This window comes from Vipera berus, assembly GCF_964194415.1.
Source record: "Vipera berus genome assembly, chromosome: 2".
In the NCBI taxonomy this organism is placed as follows: domain Eukaryota; kingdom Metazoa; phylum Chordata; class Lepidosauria; order Squamata; family Viperidae; genus Vipera; species Vipera berus.
The window spans coordinates 71,114,468-71,131,857 of NC_138203.1; the positions used below are offsets into that span (position 1 = coordinate 71,114,468).

At 35.2% G+C, this 17,390-nt stretch overlaps 1 protein-coding gene across 1 annotated transcript in view; it reads right to left on the bottom strand.

The window, feature by feature from the left end:
- Positions 1–17,390, bottom strand: part of MAMDC2 (MAM domain containing 2) — a gene marked incomplete at its 5' end in the record, with an annotated part of 90,474 nt that overhangs the window by 27,528 nt on the left and 45,556 nt on the right. Inside the window, 4 exons of the mRNA XM_081316201.1 lie at positions 77–333; positions 8,126–8,263; positions 9,856–9,940; positions 11,323–11,594. Of these exons, the coding sequence (XP_081172327.1) occupies positions 77–333; positions 8,126–8,263; positions 9,856–9,940; positions 11,323–11,594 (752 nt within the window). The remainder of the gene's footprint in view (positions 1–76; positions 334–8,125; positions 8,264–9,855; positions 9,941–11,322; positions 11,595–17,390) is intronic.

A 17,390-nucleotide genomic window follows, 5' to 3' on the forward strand; every position in this document is an offset into this window, starting at 1 on the left:
CTGGGCTCAACTGTGGTCAGAAGTCAAGAAGTAGCTGTAAATATGCAAAGATTCAGGTCTGTTTTTAGACCCTTACCTCCATTGGATATGGTGCGCTGAAATCAACTTCCCCTAGCAGCCAATCATTACTCGTTGGTCTATCTGCTTTCCAAAGCTCCTCATAAAAGCCATTTGCATCTCTTGTATAAATAGTAAAAACAATGCCATTTTCCTGTTGTACTTGATAATAAAAAGATAAACAGCCTGACATTGGAGTTAGTGTCTTAGGTGAAACCAGTTGAGCTACTTCCTGAAAGTGCTTGACGTAGAGCGAATCCACATACATGTAATGACCTAAAGAGAAATATATTTGTGAAAATAGCATAATTGTACATTGTTTCATAAAATTTTGTACAAAGACATGACAACAATGAGCTCCTCAGAAGGGATATTCTCAGAATATTTGCTACTCTGATAGCAAATATTTAATTTGCTAGAATCATGTCTGCAACTGTCAGCACTTGGACTATCAGCTTTGCCTGGGTTGCTTGATATGAACATATCACAGTCTATGTCCTTTTTTATATCATTAGAACCAGCATAATCAAAGGAGACGTTTTTAATTAATAAATGTATTGAAATTATAGTATCTAAAAATGTTTTAGCCAGAACTACACAGTATCAGTATGTTTCTAATAAAGTTTACTGATATGCAATATAACATTAAAGGATATCTCAGTCAGTTATATAAGGTTTAATCCTAAATAAATGAATATAATAGTAAACATAAATTTATTATAATTACATGAAACATGCAGATCTAGATGCATAAGTTAATTCTAATAATAAGTTGGAAGGGACCTTGGAGGTCATCTAGTCCAACCCCCTGCTCAGGGAGGAAACCTATACCATTTCAGACAAATGGCTGTCCAGTCTCTTCTTGAAAATCTCCAGTGACAGAGCACCCACAATTTCCAGAGAAAAGCCATTATAAGGCTGCTTCCTATAGTTTTATCACATGCAATCACATTTAAGTTTCTAAAACATTTCCTTTATCTAAGTCATTTCAACTTTTTTATATTACTCATATCAAGAAAGAGAACAAAAAAGAAAAAAACATACTATATTATTTAGGAAATTCATCCCTCTTAAAATGATATATGTATTCCAAAACCTTTCTATTTCTTTAACTATATTCAAACAAATGTTTCTTTTTTAACTATTCTCTCTGGTAAGTCCCATCATCTATTTTCTTGGTTTCCACTTTAGTCTTTTTCCTTTTCCTTTCTTAATCAATGTATTTTGCTGACTCAAAGTTTTTCCATATGTTCATAAATGTTGCTGTATATATTAAAAGTAAATCATATTAAAAGGTATTATTAAAAGGTGAAGTGTCTTTGTACAGGGCTTCTGCCTTTCCATGTTTGTTGAAAATCTTTTTCTTTCTCTCCACTTCTCTTATCATTTCCTTTCTCTCCGATGTTCCTGACATCTCAAGCCCATTTTATCCAATCTGTTTTCTTGTTCTCAGATTTATTTTGTAATCTTGAGGGATAAGTTGTTTTTTCCAATTCTTGTGATTTCCCCCCCCACTAGGATTAAATCATGTTTCCTTGTTTTGTTAAGTTCCATCTTTAAGTCTCTATTCTCAATTATATATCCATTTATCTGTTTTATCTGCTCCTTCTCTGTTGTTGTTTTCTGGGAATTTTTTTGTTGTAAAGTTAACTTAGAAATAGATTGATTTATATTTTCAAAGTTATTTTGGATTTCTTTGTGGTTTAAAGTCATTATTGTTTGAATTAGTTGAAGTATGCTATGTATCTCCTCCTGTGAAGTATTTGTTTCCTTGATATGTTATTTCTACATGTCTCTGATCCATAATGGCCAAGAATTTGAGTTTTTCTCTTCCTTTCTTTTCTCTGCAAATAGCTTTAGAGTCCCAATTAAATAGATGTTTGTAATCCAAATAGTTCAAAAAAGATTTTTTTCCCCTGAAATTTATAATTCTCTTTGTCTATAGCCCAGATTATTGTCTTTTTTGTCACAGCTGTTCTTTGTTGTTAAAACTTTGAAGGTCACAAACACGGATTAGCTTTTCCCATGTTTTGCCAAGTCTTATATTAAAGTCATAGCTGTCATAGTCTTCATCCACCACTAGGTGTCAGCAATTATTTGTTTTTCAATTTCCAAAATGAATAATTATCTTTAAAATGAGAGTCTTAACTATTCAAACAATTTTAGATTTATCCAGATTTAAGTTTTAAATTTCAGGTTTTATATTTATTTTACTTCCATATATTTTGATCCTCCATAAAAAGATTAATTTGCTGCTTCCGTTAGAATAAGGGTGGGGCGGAAATCCCCCTCCTTCCCTTTCAGAGGTATTTTGCTTCTTGGGGATCTTTTCCAGGAAATTAAATGTAGAATAGAAAAGACAAGATCGAATTTCTCACCCAGTTTCAAGCATGCTGTTCACAGTAGTGCTGGTAATGCTTTTGGACTTTGGTTGCTAGTAGCTTGGGCTGGCCGATGCAATATGGCCAGCCTTTCTCCTGTCGGGTTACAAAGCTTTCCCCAAGTCGAATGGAATGGCCGCTGCCTTTCCAGAATCACTGGAGCACCCTTCTTTCTTCATTGCCAGGAAGGGTGACATTAGCCATGTGGTGCAGAGAATCCGCAAGCGCGCAACCGGTCGCTACTGCACAAAACCGGAAGTCTCAACATCTTTTTTACATTGTGACCAAAACTGGATTTAATTCACATTTAAATGTTTTAGTACAGCCAAATCAGTACTGAAACTGCATGTCAGATATCTTTCAAATTGCAGCATATGTAACAAAGACTCCTTTTATATTTTGCAAATCAAGCAGAATAAAATACCAAAAAATCAATCAACCTGACATAAGTACAGTTGAAGTGGGGAAAAAGATCAAAGTAATACATATTAAAAGGGGGTATGACAGAATACAAGAAGATGATGCTTCATTGTTTTTGTGTTAGTTTGTGAAGTTTGATGCCAAGCAGAAGTTCCACAATAATAAGAACTGATGTTGGCTGATGTTTTTCAAACCATTAGCATCATCATTGGTCTTTTCCCATTTGGATTATGAAAAAGAATTGGCTTGCCATCTGATGCCTCTTTCATGGTTCTCCAAAATTTCTGATTTCCCAGGAACTCCCAGCACAGATTTCATGTTTACTGTAATTTGTTCACTACATCTTTGTTTTCCTCTTTTATAACTAGCAATCAGCCTAAAGCCTAAGCAAAATTATATGGGACAATACATAAGCTAACCCTTATTTAGAGTTAGCCTGAAGAATATTTAGATGCTCATCTCAGCAAACAACTCTGGATGGGTCCAATTCAGAAACATATATTGCAATTAAAATCTTAAAAAATATTTTAAAACAATAAAAATAATAAAAAAATTAAAACACTAAAAACCTTAAAACATCTAATTTCAGTATATAAAAACAAGACATCTGGCCTGAACAATATAGCCAGGAGGTGGGACCCTTGGCGCATGTAGGCTCCAAAGTATAGCCAGGTCTTCAGTGCTTTACAGAAGACTAACAGGATTGGAGCCATTCTAATCTCCAGAGATAAAATGTTCCACAGAGCAGGGGCTGCTGCAAAAGAAGCTCATCTTCTAGTCCCTGTCTTTGGCTGATGGGATCTGTAGCATGCCCATCCTATTTGATCTAATTGGATGGGTAGAACTCTTGGAAAAGGCAATCCTTCAGGTACCCTGGTTCCAAGCCATGTAGGGCTTTATACATAATGATCAGTACTTTGAATTGCACCTGGAAATATACTGGTAACCAGTGCAGCTCCTGCAGGAGTGGTATTACATGTGCCATATATCTGGCACCAGTTACTACTTGTGTGACTGCATTCTGCACCAGTTGAAATTTCTGAATGGTCTTCAAGGGCAGCCCCAATGTAGAGCCTGATACAATAGTGAAATTTGGAGATTACAAGGGTATGAGTTACCATGAGCAGGGCCTCCCAGTCCAGGTATGGACACAACTGGCACATCACCTGAAGGTATACAAAGGCTGCCCTGACCACAGCTGCCACCTGCTCTTCAAGCAGGAGCTGTGAGTCGAGGAGAACCCCCAAATTGCATAAGGGGCCTGTTTGGGGCAGGGCTGCCCAATCCAGAACCAAAGATGGAAGATCCTTGTCTCTGGAGGATCCAAATACCCACGGTCTCTCTGTCTTGCAAGGGTTGAGTTGGAGTATGTTTTGCCACATCTGGTCCCCAACAGCTTCCAGACACTGGGATAGGACATCGATGGCATCACTCAAGAGGGATGGGATATAGAGCTGGGTATCATCCACATACTGATGATAAACCAACAGATCACCTTACCCAGCGGCCTCATGTAGATGTTAAATAGAAGGAGAGGGAGACCAGAACTGAAAGGCACCCCGGAAAGTAAGGGCCATAGGCTAGATTTCTCTCCTCTCTATCAACACCAACTGGAACTGGCCCTGTAAGAAGGTACAGTACAGTGCAGTCCACCCCCAGTTCCCAGAGCTGGTTCAGAAGGATACTACAATCGGTAGTATTAAATACTGCTGAGAGGTTAAGAAAGCTAGGATGGATGCACTATCTCCATCCCGCTCCTGCCAGAGGTCATCCATGAGTGCTATCAATGCCATCTCAGTCCCAAACCATGGCCTGGACCCTGACTGAAAGGGGTCTAGATAATTTGCTTTATCCAGAGTTCTCTGAAACTGCCCATGCAATCACTTCCTCCATCACCTTCCCTGGAAATGGGAAGTTGGAGACAGGAGGAAAACTGTCCAGGCTATCTAGGTCAAGCAGTACTCCTTTAAAGAGGGGGCACACTACTGTCTCTTTAAGAACTGGCAGGAGAGAGGTGTCCCCCACTAATTCTTCCAGCTTCTTTTAAATCTCATCAATTTCATATATTTCCAGTTTTAAGGGGTATATCACAACACCACTTTGTACCCCCTTTCATTTGTTGGTGTAACTGAAAAGTCCATACCTGTCATTTTTTTGGGGGGGGGAAATGAGTACAGGTAGTCCTTGACTTACAACCACAACTGAGCCCAAAATTTCTGTTTCTAAGCAAAATAATTGAGTTTCTCTCATTTTATGACCTTCATTGCCACAGTTGTTAAATGAATCACTGCAGTTGTTAGGTTAGTAACAAGGTTGGTAAGCGAATTTGGCTTCCCCATTGACTCTGCTTGTCAAAAATGTTGCAATAGGTGATCACATGACCCCAGGACACTGCAACTGTCATATATATGAGTCAGTTGCCAAGTGTCTGAATTTTGATCACGTAGCTGCAACAGTTATAAGTGTGAAAAATGATCATAAGTCACTTTTTCAGTGCTATTGTAACTGAATAGTCACTAAATGAATGATTGTAAGTCAAGGACTTTGTAGGTTCAAAATATATTTCAATCTGCATCTGTAGGGAGGCGCTAGTGAGCATGAATTAATGCCAGAAGCATTGTGATATGAAGAATCACAAGGCCCAAAGGAGAAAGCTTATATTGTTTTTGTCATTTTAAAGAAAGCAGAAAATTTCTGCTAAATTAATTCATTTCAAAAGTTACATTTGCTTGTAGAACTGGAACCAGGCGGCAGTTCTGGAAGTAAAGCATACTTTTCTCTTTATTTCAGAGATAAAACTCTCTTGTGTTAGTGTGAATAGCTATCTGAGACTTTTGAGGTACATGAGTACAATTCCCATTAGAAATTGTTTTAATATCAAGGTTCCAAAGCCATAGGTTCAGATACCAAGTAACACATTATAATATATTATTAACTAGAATCTACTCAGATTAGGGGGGAAAGCTATTAATTTCCAATGGGTAACTGGAAAAAGTCCAGGGAAATAAACCTTTTTTAATGAGATCTTAACCATAGAAGTTATAATCTGTCAGTTATGTTTGTCTATTTGATCCTTTGAAAATATTTCAGAAGCTGTGAATGTTCCATATTAGACTTTTCCATACTACGATAGACCATCAGAAGACAATCCAGAATGATTTCCACATCTATAGTGATAGAATTTTGTGACCTATTCTTAATAAAGTAATTTCAGTAATGCAGAAATATATAAATGCATTTCTACAGCTTTTTATTGACCCCTTCTCCTTCAGTATCTTGGCTCTTACGAGTTCTTATTAATATAGTTATTCTAAAATGGTACAAAGATGTTGCTTGTTTTAAAAATGTTCCCAAACTCTACGGTACACAGCTTGGGTTCTGGCCTCTCCAATTTTCCAGGAAAAAAAAACAATGTAATTAGAAAAAATTTAATATAAGATCTTTTTTTATCAAACTCAAAAGACCACATGGAATGAGCAATGTCTGCTGAATGAGCAAAATTAATCCTTGCCTTGCACAGCTGCTCTATTTTTAGAGCTAAATGCATCTGTTACACTCAGCCTTTCCAGTGCACAAATATAACACATTGTGGTTTAACACATTGTGGTTTAACATCTTCTCAAAGGTCTCTAATTTAAAAGTTAAGAACTCAACTCATCTAATTTGCAAAAAAACAAAACCCTAAGCTAAATTTTTACCAGAAATATAACTTCTTTGTCATTTAAAAGCTTTCTTTCATTCCTTTCCTGAATATTTGTTCCTAATTTAGGACATTCTTACATTAGAAAATATTCATGGGGATCAAAGTTTTCCAACTTAATTGTAGTCTACTGTCTTTGAATATTACAAGATTTGAAGAAGTTGTTTTACAGATTAGTTTTATGCGGGTTCTGTCAGTATATTTCAATCATCATTGCGATCTTTGTATAATGCCGAAAAACTATGATGAAAACATATTTTTTAGTACGTCTAAGAAGAAACCAAATTAATTTATTTATTTTTACTTCTCTGAAAAGAATTATTTCTATTGTTTCTTCCTTTTATTATATCTTTTATCTCATAACTGGATATGGATGTGCCCCTCATGGAAAAAGATTCTCTGAAAGCTCCCATTAAAAGCGGGGGAGGAATATACTTTTTAATTATTTTTCTTTGGTAGCCCTTCTGGTCTCTCAATCTTCTCTTCAAAATAGCTTCTGACCATAGTTTTGGGAAAAGAAGGAATTCATGAATATATTTTTTTCTTTTCTTGCATTTAAAAATTATTCAAAGAAAATTTGGGTAAAGATCTCAGACATTATTTACCTCACATGTCATCAAGGAACCATTCCCAGCAGATGACAATTCTGTTTTAAAGTTTTATTTTAAAAAAATCAGTTAAATTGGGCCACTTAAAATATTTGAATCAAACTTAGCTTTTGAAAAGCTTACATCTCTGATATTTAGACTGAATAAAGAGAATTATGTGATACAAAAAGAAGAAGAAAATATTTCTGATTTACACAGGACTAAAAAAGATAATTCAAATGTATTTATGCCAGAATAGGTAGATGAGCTTCAGCTCATTTGAACAATTTTACAATTTCTTTTAATAAATATAGGTTTAAATAAATAATGTAATGTTTTGAGTAATATACTTAGAGAATGTAGTTATTTTAAGATAACAAAGTAAATTGTTTACTTTTTAATAACCAGGATGTTTAAGAGCTAGTATGAAGTTTCATTAATTTCTTTTTCTAGATTTTCTATGTGAGCATAGCTGAGAAAATTATACAGAAATTATTATTGGAACAATGCCTGGATTTAATTTAATAAATAATTCATACCATACAAATGTATTGTAAACCGAACAATATAAATGAAATATAAAAGCAAGCCTGAAAGCACTTAGTGCAAAAATGTCAGTCATAATTTGTTTTGACCAAAACATGGTTATACTTTAGATGGGAAAACAGTTATGAAAAGCTGAATCCCTGTGTCTCCCTGTTCCCCCAACACGCACAAAAAGTGCCCCATTTATGTCAAAATTGCCATTACCCAAATTCAATTTGCAGTTTTCCCTCCCATCTATTTTTGGAACATGCATTTTTAAAACTACATGATTATAAAATATTCATTCTTGATGCTCTTGTATTCTAATGCGAGAATTTGGAACACAGAATTGAGAACACAAATACAGTAAGAGAAACTGGAATTATTTGTAATTGAAAGTTACAGATATCTTCCATCCTGCTTTCTTTCAAAATAAATAATCCATTCTTGCTTACCAAATTCATTCCTAAAAGTATGATCTTTTGGAAGGACAGACTGTGAATTTCCTATGTTTCCACCACCAACAAACCAATTAACATTTGGATTCCAGCGGTTCACAAAACCACAAAGATGATTTTCTTCAAAATCACATTCTGCAGTTGAAAATATCAAAGCACATAAATATTCGTGATTTGGCATGCTGAACTATCTCTTTTGTCAATTATAATCAGTTTAGTGTTCTATTTAAAATGTAGTGTGAATGTTAATACTGTAAATCTTCAGAATAATATAAGGTTCAATCCTATGTGTTACCATCATCATCCAGCAAGCCATTAAACAGAACAAGGAAAGGAAGCATAAAGTAGGAATTGGTGAACTTTCATGATATGTTAAATCAGGGATCCCCATCTGGGCACACTCGGGATCCAGGCAGCATGTGAAACTATGCCCCCCAGTCCATGGAAAAACTGCTCTCCATAAAACCAGTCCCTGGTGCCCAAAAGGTTGGGGGCTGCGGTGTTAAATTGCAAGCATTTATTAATGCAAATATTACTGTTTCCTCCCTACAAACTCTGTGCCTATTAGGCTAGTTGATAGCTTTGTTTACAGTTAAGCATGTCAACTGATGACAGAATGCATACTTCTTGCAGACAAAACTAGCAATTAAAAGTACACATAACCTTCTTTGACTACATCCAGTTAAAAGTAATATGCATCCCACTAAGCAAATTTCAGCAAATTCAGCAAAGTGCTTCCTGGTGCACAAATCAATCACATCATAGATTACATCAGCAAGTGCATCATATTTATAGTTTAGTTTCTCTTTTGAATCTTCTTGCAAGTGATATAAGGCATTTAGACCTTCAATAATTCCCAGATTCCATTCTACTTTTCTCAAATTCTGTGCCCTCCATAAAATCTAAGGCAGTGACCCCTAACCTTTTGGGTACCAAGGACCGGTTCTATGGAGAGGTTTTTCCGCAGACTGGAGGGGGCGTGGTTTTGTGTGCTGCCTGCATCCCGCGGATGGGGTTTCACTTGTTTGCGTGGCCCAGTTTCTGGCATGCTGTGGCCCAGTGCCAGTCCATGGACTGGGGGTTGAGGACTCCTGCTCTATGGCTTCCAGAAATTAGAATTAAAATTCAATACTTGTGGAATGTCCTTGACTGGAATATCATCACTCTGAATCTCTAAACCAAGTAGAGGTGGCTGCAGAGTGATTGTCTTGCTTTTTTATGATATCCCAAGAATATTCTCCAACACCTGAATTCTGTACCCCAAGCATGTAGCTTGTCTTTGGACCTTTCTGAAGACCAATAATGTCCTGCAGAACTCTGGGCTTCTCTTGGCTAAGTCCTCACACCTTAAACTCAATGACACAGAAGATATTAACTGCTTACAAGTGATGCTACAGAACCTAAAAATGTTCTAATTCATTTTAATCTATGAATAGCTGCAAGCCAGTATTGAGGCAACATGTTCTTTCTCATTATTGCAGCATAGCTGTTTTTGTATTAAGTCATGACTGAGCAACAAAGATTTCTAAAGATTGGACAGCAAATTATACTTACGGTAGTTTATTATAATTATTCACAAATACACCACTTGTCAGGGTAAGTTATACAATATAATATTTCAATATTATATTGAAATTCTCTTAACTAATACTCTTATGAAAATAGATTCCCAATTAAATATTATATTGTTATGCTATTTATAGACAATTATTAAAATAGCTACTTACCTATGCAGTAGCCATTTGAAATTTTGATTTCAAAAATTGCTATGCTGGCAAAGGTTTCTGTTCCCAGTATAGCTTCCAGTACAATCTGTAAAATAAGCATAAAAGTAGAGTAAGCAGTGTGTTTTAATAATAACTTGTTTTAGAAAATAAAAAGCTTAAATAATTGGACCATGAATCACTAGATTTGGGTTAACTTCCTCTTACCCTTCTTACAATATTTTCTTGAACATCCATCTTTCAGAGCAGTGCCTAATGTCTATGTTAGTAGAAACAATCTCTAAATATTGTTCAGATTGAGAGAGGAAAAAAAGTGATTATGCCTACTTTGTCATATGGAAGTAAGAATAAGTCAGGAACAATAAATGATGCATTTGAATGAGTTATAAAATACATGCAATGATACAAAAGAGATAGAATCATGAATATATGGTTGATAAATGAATCCGGACTGAGTATAAAACTGAACACCCAGTACAAAAGAAGTTCATTGAGAAGATTTGGTTATAAAGAGAAAATGAATATAGATTCTTTTTCATTTTCCTGCATGTGCAGGATCGGCTCCACTGACCATTGATCCATTGCAACAGGTAATGACCAATTTCTTGCCAGAGCCTGATGTCTTGGGCATCAGAAATTGAGTGGCCCAAAAAGTCACGAGTCGGCTTTCATGCCTAACGTGGGACTCAGTCTCCTGGTTTCTAGCCTGATGCCTTAATCACACCAAACTGGCTCTCCCTATGAAAACTAAGAAATTAATGACTGGATGAAATTAATGAAATATTCCAAAAAATAAAGGTGAAAATTTTAAATATTTTTAAATGTATGAAGTGTTATATGAATGCAGGGGAAGCAAGGATGATTTGCAAGCACAGAAAGGTTTTAAATATAATCTATAGCATCTGGATTTGGTGCAAACCAAATATATTTGCTATATTTGCTTTTCCCTTATGTTAATCTTTTCATTACTTTTTCCCACTTTTAGTAACATTGCTATTTTCAAATTTAATAATATTGCTGTTTTCAAAAGAGTGATAGATTCATATACATGTCTGTTTACAAAATTATATGAAGAAAGATCAAAGTGAAGATCATTGTACTCTAGAGAATAAACTATTTTCCATTGGGGTTTTTTTTTCTTTAAAGACTACTACAATTTTCTGGTTTTGCTAAGAAAAGTCTAAAATATAGAACAATGATCTTTTCTGATATGTTTTGTGGTACAATTAATCCATAAGGACACTAGGTTCCCTTCTGATTTACACATTAATTAGAACATCTGATATATTATTGAAGTGGATATGTGGATGTTGAGTATCCTTTCACAAATAGTAAAAAGGCTGTAATTGTTCCAAATATTTATGTTTCATAAGAAAAGAGATAAACATATATGAAAAGTTTTATAGTTCTTTTCATTCATCTACAGTTGTATATGTATGTAATTTGCAAAGACTTGTTTCAGATGCTTACCTTGAATCTGTCTGTCCTATTTTTTACATCTACACTGGCTATGAGCCAGCTCTCTGAATGTTCTGTGGTTGTCCAAAGTAAATGATCAAAGCTTTCACCTTCCACTCTTATATGTAGGTTTAGGGTAATAGAACCTAGAGGCAGTTCTGAAGCTGATGCAATCTGATATATAAGTCGAATACAACTCCACTCTCCTGTGTATAGTTCAGGGCTGAGCAATACAGCTGTGTCACCACTTGTTCCTCGTGAGGTATCCACAGAAATGTAATGACCTGAAAATGTACAATAAGAATAATAATGCTTGAATAAGAAGACATGACTTACTGTTGCTTAGTACTCTTAATTGCAATCAACTTCACCCAACATGGTCAGTGATTGAGCTGAAGGATAATTGCCTCTTTTACTTTTGGTTCAGATGAAGGATGTGTAGGAATCCAAAATATCTGGAAATTACCATATTGAAGAATGGTGGATGATTGAAATATAGGCTGCAATACCTTTCCCTTCTCTAAACAGACTTACGAGCTGCTTTTTAATTTATTATTTATTATTTAAAATAATTAAGCAAGATTTAAAGAAAACAATATTTCATAATATATGTTTTTCATAAACAACCTGTAGGATTAAAATTGCTTATACATTTATCATGTATTATACATTTAATTAAAATTTCTAAATTTTAAAGTAAATTATTTTACAGCTGAATAATATTTAGGTTCATTTCATAAGACTAGGTACTGAGGATCTGTGTATAATACTGAACTACTAAAGGTTTTTTTAATTCTGGAGTGCAAATTGGATTTTGACAGTATTATCTTTTTTTCTTTAATATATAGGTGTATTAGGTGTATACATGACATGAAGCATCTCCTGAATGTCAAGATTTAATTATAATGGCAAATTCTTGGTCTTCTGAGATTCGAACCTGGACCGACTGCATCTTAAGCAGTTGTTTTAACCCCTAGGCCACAGTGTTAAATGTTTGTTAAGCATTCAGAATACACTTGCTTAGTCCCAGACATGGGACAAATCTTATTTCCTGTTTCAGCCTAGCCCAAGGCCATCTACAGACAGTAGCCACAGCAGTGGCAGCTCATATTTGTGCAATTTTTTTTTTTGGCTTGCTAACAAAGACTAAGCAAGTGTATTCTGAATGCTTAACAAACATTTAACACATATCTTCCTTGCTTCTCAGCTAACAAAGAGAGAGAGAGCGCCTGTGGCCTAGCGGTTAAAACAACTGCTTAAGATGCAGTCAGCCCAGGTTTGAATCTCAGAAGGGTATGGCTGACTGATGAGAACAAATAAGTTTGAAATGATCATATTGGTCTCCCTTTATTCTTTGTTAGCAAGCCAAAAATTTTTTTTCACAAATATGAGCTGCCACTGCTGTGGCTATTGCCTGTAGATGGCCTTGGGCTAGGCTGAAACAGGAAATAAGATTTGTCCCGTGTTTGGGACGTAAGCAAGTGCATTCTAAATACTTAACAAACATTTAACATATATGTATGTATGTATGTATGTTATGGCAACTGTTATCCAAGTCAACAAATTGTCAAATATATTAATTCCAAACAGTTACTAGAAATAGATTTTGAAAAGAAATTTTTACAAACTCTTAAAACACGATTAAATTATAGCTTACTTTCAATGTAAGGGGATGTGTGATATTCAAATTAAAAATTAAAAAAGAATATACAGCATTTATTTCTGGGAAACTTACTGAGGGCAAACATTCTATTTATTTTCAAAATAAATCACTGTGGTAATATAAATTTGCAAGAGTAAACCAAGATTAACCTTGAATCTGACCTGAAACAAATGGTATAACACTGAAGCACACATTTTATTAACTTGGGGGGAGGGGGGAGTTCGTACTTCATATAGAAAATACATATTCATGACTTGTCTTTTCCTATGCATTCTATGCTCATCTGACTTGTTTTTAAATATTTTTTAAATTAAAGCAAATAAATAGTGGGAAAATACTTAATTGAAGAAGTGGAATATCAGGAACATTAGTGGAAATATGATGATGTTGGAGTACCAAATTTTAAGAAAAATTATAATAAATCTAAAGCTATGATAAATAGGATGCCATTGCACCAAAATCTAATGAGAAAAGTAGCTCAGGATGGTACCAAAAATAAAATTGCAAACAATTCCAGTGTGGAAAAAATGGGCAATAGAAAAGGACACCACAGTGGCTACACAAAGACAGAGGGAGGAAGGGAGGGATGTCTTTTCATTTTGGTTTACTTTTGGAAAATACATGTCATGGTGTAATATGTCATGTGTTCTTGTTCATCTGAGGTTGTATTTACCTACTTTTAAGAACTGCTAAGGACCAGATAATTTCTGTCCTAACCGTAAAGCCATAGAACTCAAAGAGGGTGTATTTTCTCTTTCACATGACTGTATATACGTACATGCATAGATACAGACATACATACGGTACATACATTTGAGTTACTGTTTTAATACATTCTACACTTTTGAGGTGATTTATACATTGAACAAATAAACATGGAGAAAAACATAAATTTTTTCAAAAAGGGGCAAATTACAGTCTAGGCCAGGGGTGTCAAACTGCTGGCACGCGGGCCGGATGCATCATCAGGAAACCGCACCCACCCCATTGCCAGCAATGGAGAAAAAGCTCCGATACATCACGTGACGTTGCGGGTTAGACCTGTCTGATCTAGGCAGTTTGACACAATACTAAAAAATGCAAATTATACAGATACCAATTTTGGGAAAAAAAAGTATTAATTATCACAAACTCTGGACTGATTTGTCAAAAACAGTTTGCCAGACTAATCATCTCTCTTTTTTACTTCCTTATTAGGTTATATTAATATTTCATTTAACAAAGTACCATGTTGATTAGCAACTTAACTAAGTGGGCATGGAAAGGCATGACATTTAAAAGGATACAATGCTGGCTGAAAAATCATACTCTAAAAATGTCTACCAGTGGTTCCTCATCAAATTGAAGGGAGATCAAACGATGCCACAAGGACCAGGGCCTGGTTCTGTACTCTTCAAACACAGAATTTTAGTAGTTAAGGCACCAGGCCAGAAAGTGGGAGACCATGAATTCAAGTCCCACCTTAGCCATGAAAAGCCAGCTGGGTGACTTAGGACCAGTCACTCTCAAGACGAACCTACCTCACAGGGTTATTGTTGTGGGGAAAATAGAAAGAGGAAGGTACTGGATATGTTCACTGCCTTAAGTTATTTGTAAAAATAATAAAGGCAGGATTTAAATAAACGAACAAATATTTTTTATTAATGGCTTGGAAGAAAAGGAGAAGAAAATGTTTTTATCCTTGCAGCAATGCTTTCGGGGCTTACTAGTTCCACTAGATCAGACATGTCAAACACAAGGCCCGGGGGCCGGATCCGGCCCAAGAAGTGGTTTCATGTGGCCCGCGAAGCCATCCTGGAAACAGTGAGGGAACGGCCCCCACTGTCCTGGCCCTGGCCCAGAGATCCTTCTTCTGCCAGAGACCCTCAGATCTGTCCCACTCCTGCCCAGGCCCCCATAGGCACCCTTGATGCGAACGATGTAGAGCTGGCCATGCCCACCCAGTAGGCCATAGGCACTCTAGCCACGCCCACCCAGTAGGCCACGCCCACCCTGGCCATACCCACCCGGCCCCCTGAGGGCAACCGCAATGCTGATGCGGCCCTCAATGAAATTGAGTTTGACACCCCTGCACTAGATGATAAATGGGTTTTATGATTTGCCATGCTACTTATGGCAGCCATCTTGTGAATAGGCAAGGCTCCAGTCATTCTCTTTTTAGGAATTCACTCGTCACATACTGTCAAAATTTCAGCTGTTCTCCCAACTACAAAAGGTGACCTATCTCCACACTTATATATTCATCTACTGTTAAAAATTAGCTGTTTAAATTAAATTACAGTAAGACCACAAGATACTGTAGTTTGGAACTTCTGAGATTAATATAAAACATAATTAATGGTATACCATTATGTTTTTGTTAATCTCAGATGCTCCAAACTACAGTATCTTGTGGTCTTACTATAATTTTACTATAGCATACTATAGTTACTAGAGTAAAATTACTATACTTTTATTAAGCAGGTTCCTGAAAATGATGGAATATACATACTGGTAGATAGTCAAAAGAAAAGATAACAGTAGAAGAACTGTGAAAGAGGAAGCTGAAGACATGTTTACTTCAGCAGTTTTTCCCCCCTTAGTGGCCATAGACAGGATGCTCACAAACAGGATAACCAAGTACCGGTAAATCATCCTGCCTTATGTTCTTCAGGAACTGGTATTTACTTCTGCTAGAGGAGAAATTTATAATCAAGAACTATCCCAAAACTGTTTTAAAATAACAAGTTGGTGGCCATAATTATATTTTGTGGTAAGAAATTCTACAGTTTAACTTTACATTTTGAATCCCCACCATTCAACTTAATTGGATGGTGCTGGACTGTAGTACTTAGCCAAACCAGCAAATTTCTCTATCCATTTGCTCCACCTGCATGACTTGCCTTCTTTACGAAACTAAAATGGAAGCATTGGTATCTTTTCCTCAGTCTATGCATCTAACTAATCACTTTGGCTAATGCATGTTAATCAGTTATGCAATATCTTTTTATTATACAAGATCACCACATATTTTCATATAGCCAGAGAAATCTCATGTCTGAGAAAGTGCCATAAAGTCAGGGCTTTTTTTCTCATAGAACACTCAGAATGGAGTTCCGGCACCTTTTTTGGATGGAACCTTGTAGGGTAGGCAAAGCGGGTTGCATGACATGTGTGAGTTCCGGCACCTTTTTCTTTTACAAAAAAAGCACTGCATAAAGTTATCCAAATAATGTTCTGCAAAATATTGAGACTTCAGAAATCTCAATATATCTGCTATAATATATTCATCAATACTAAATAGATTATATGATTACATGATACTTAATATAAACTGATTTCCACTGAATCCTAATTCTGGAGGTTCCTAGTCATTTCATAACAGTAGAGTTTCAAAATCTCCTTTTGTTCTCTGGCGTATGTTTACTGACTCTGCCATGATTTTTCATACTCAATTTCACATCAGAACAATTAAGATTATTTTTAGCTACAGATGGAATGGATAAAATCAACTTTCTAAAGCACTTCGCTTACTTAAAGAGGTGAGTTTACAATAAAATAGTGAAAATATTTTTTATAATATGAAAATTATGACTAAATGAATTTTCCATTTAAATCACTATTATTTTATGTAAACCAGCTTAAATACAATTATTTAAATCCAGTTAAGTCAGTTGATGAATGGCCTTGTAAAATAAGGGAATTACAAGTAATAGCTGTTGTTCCATCATTATATTAATGGGAAAAGTGGGATTTCTTTTTTTTTAAAACAAGTTTTATTAATTTTCTAATTTTACATCCAAATATTTATGAAGCAATGTGGTGGTGATCAAAGGTTAACAATAACAAATAACAAAATCTTTGGTGATCAGCTCAGGTTACATCAACGAGTTCCCTCTCCAGTTCCCTTAATTACAATAACATAATCAAATTAATACATTTCTAATTGTAAGATAATCAATTAGAACAATTTTCAATATATTTTCACTTATACATATCCAAGTCCTGTTGTTAAATTTTACCTAATTGCGATACAGTGTTCCAAAATAGCCTATAGTATCTAGAAAACTTAATTTTCTGGTAACCCACATTTCCCCTATTTGATTATATAATAATTATCATGTCTAAAATACAAACATTGTTCATTTCAGTGCATTCTTATTTTATACAAATGTATTCTGTTTCTCATCTTAATAGTTCATCAATTATTGAAAAAATATCTTTTGTTGTATCATTCCAAATTCTATGATATAATTCAGAGTTATGTTCTAGTAGCTAATTTTCCTTTCCCTTAGAAATCTACAGTCTAAACATAAAATCAGTTTATATCTTTTGAAGATTTCCCTTGGTCCATTAAAAAAATTTTTTTAAGCTCTGTCATTAGAAATCCCAGCAAGTAGAAAGAAAAAAGAAAAACAAAGACCCCATTTTTTAAAAT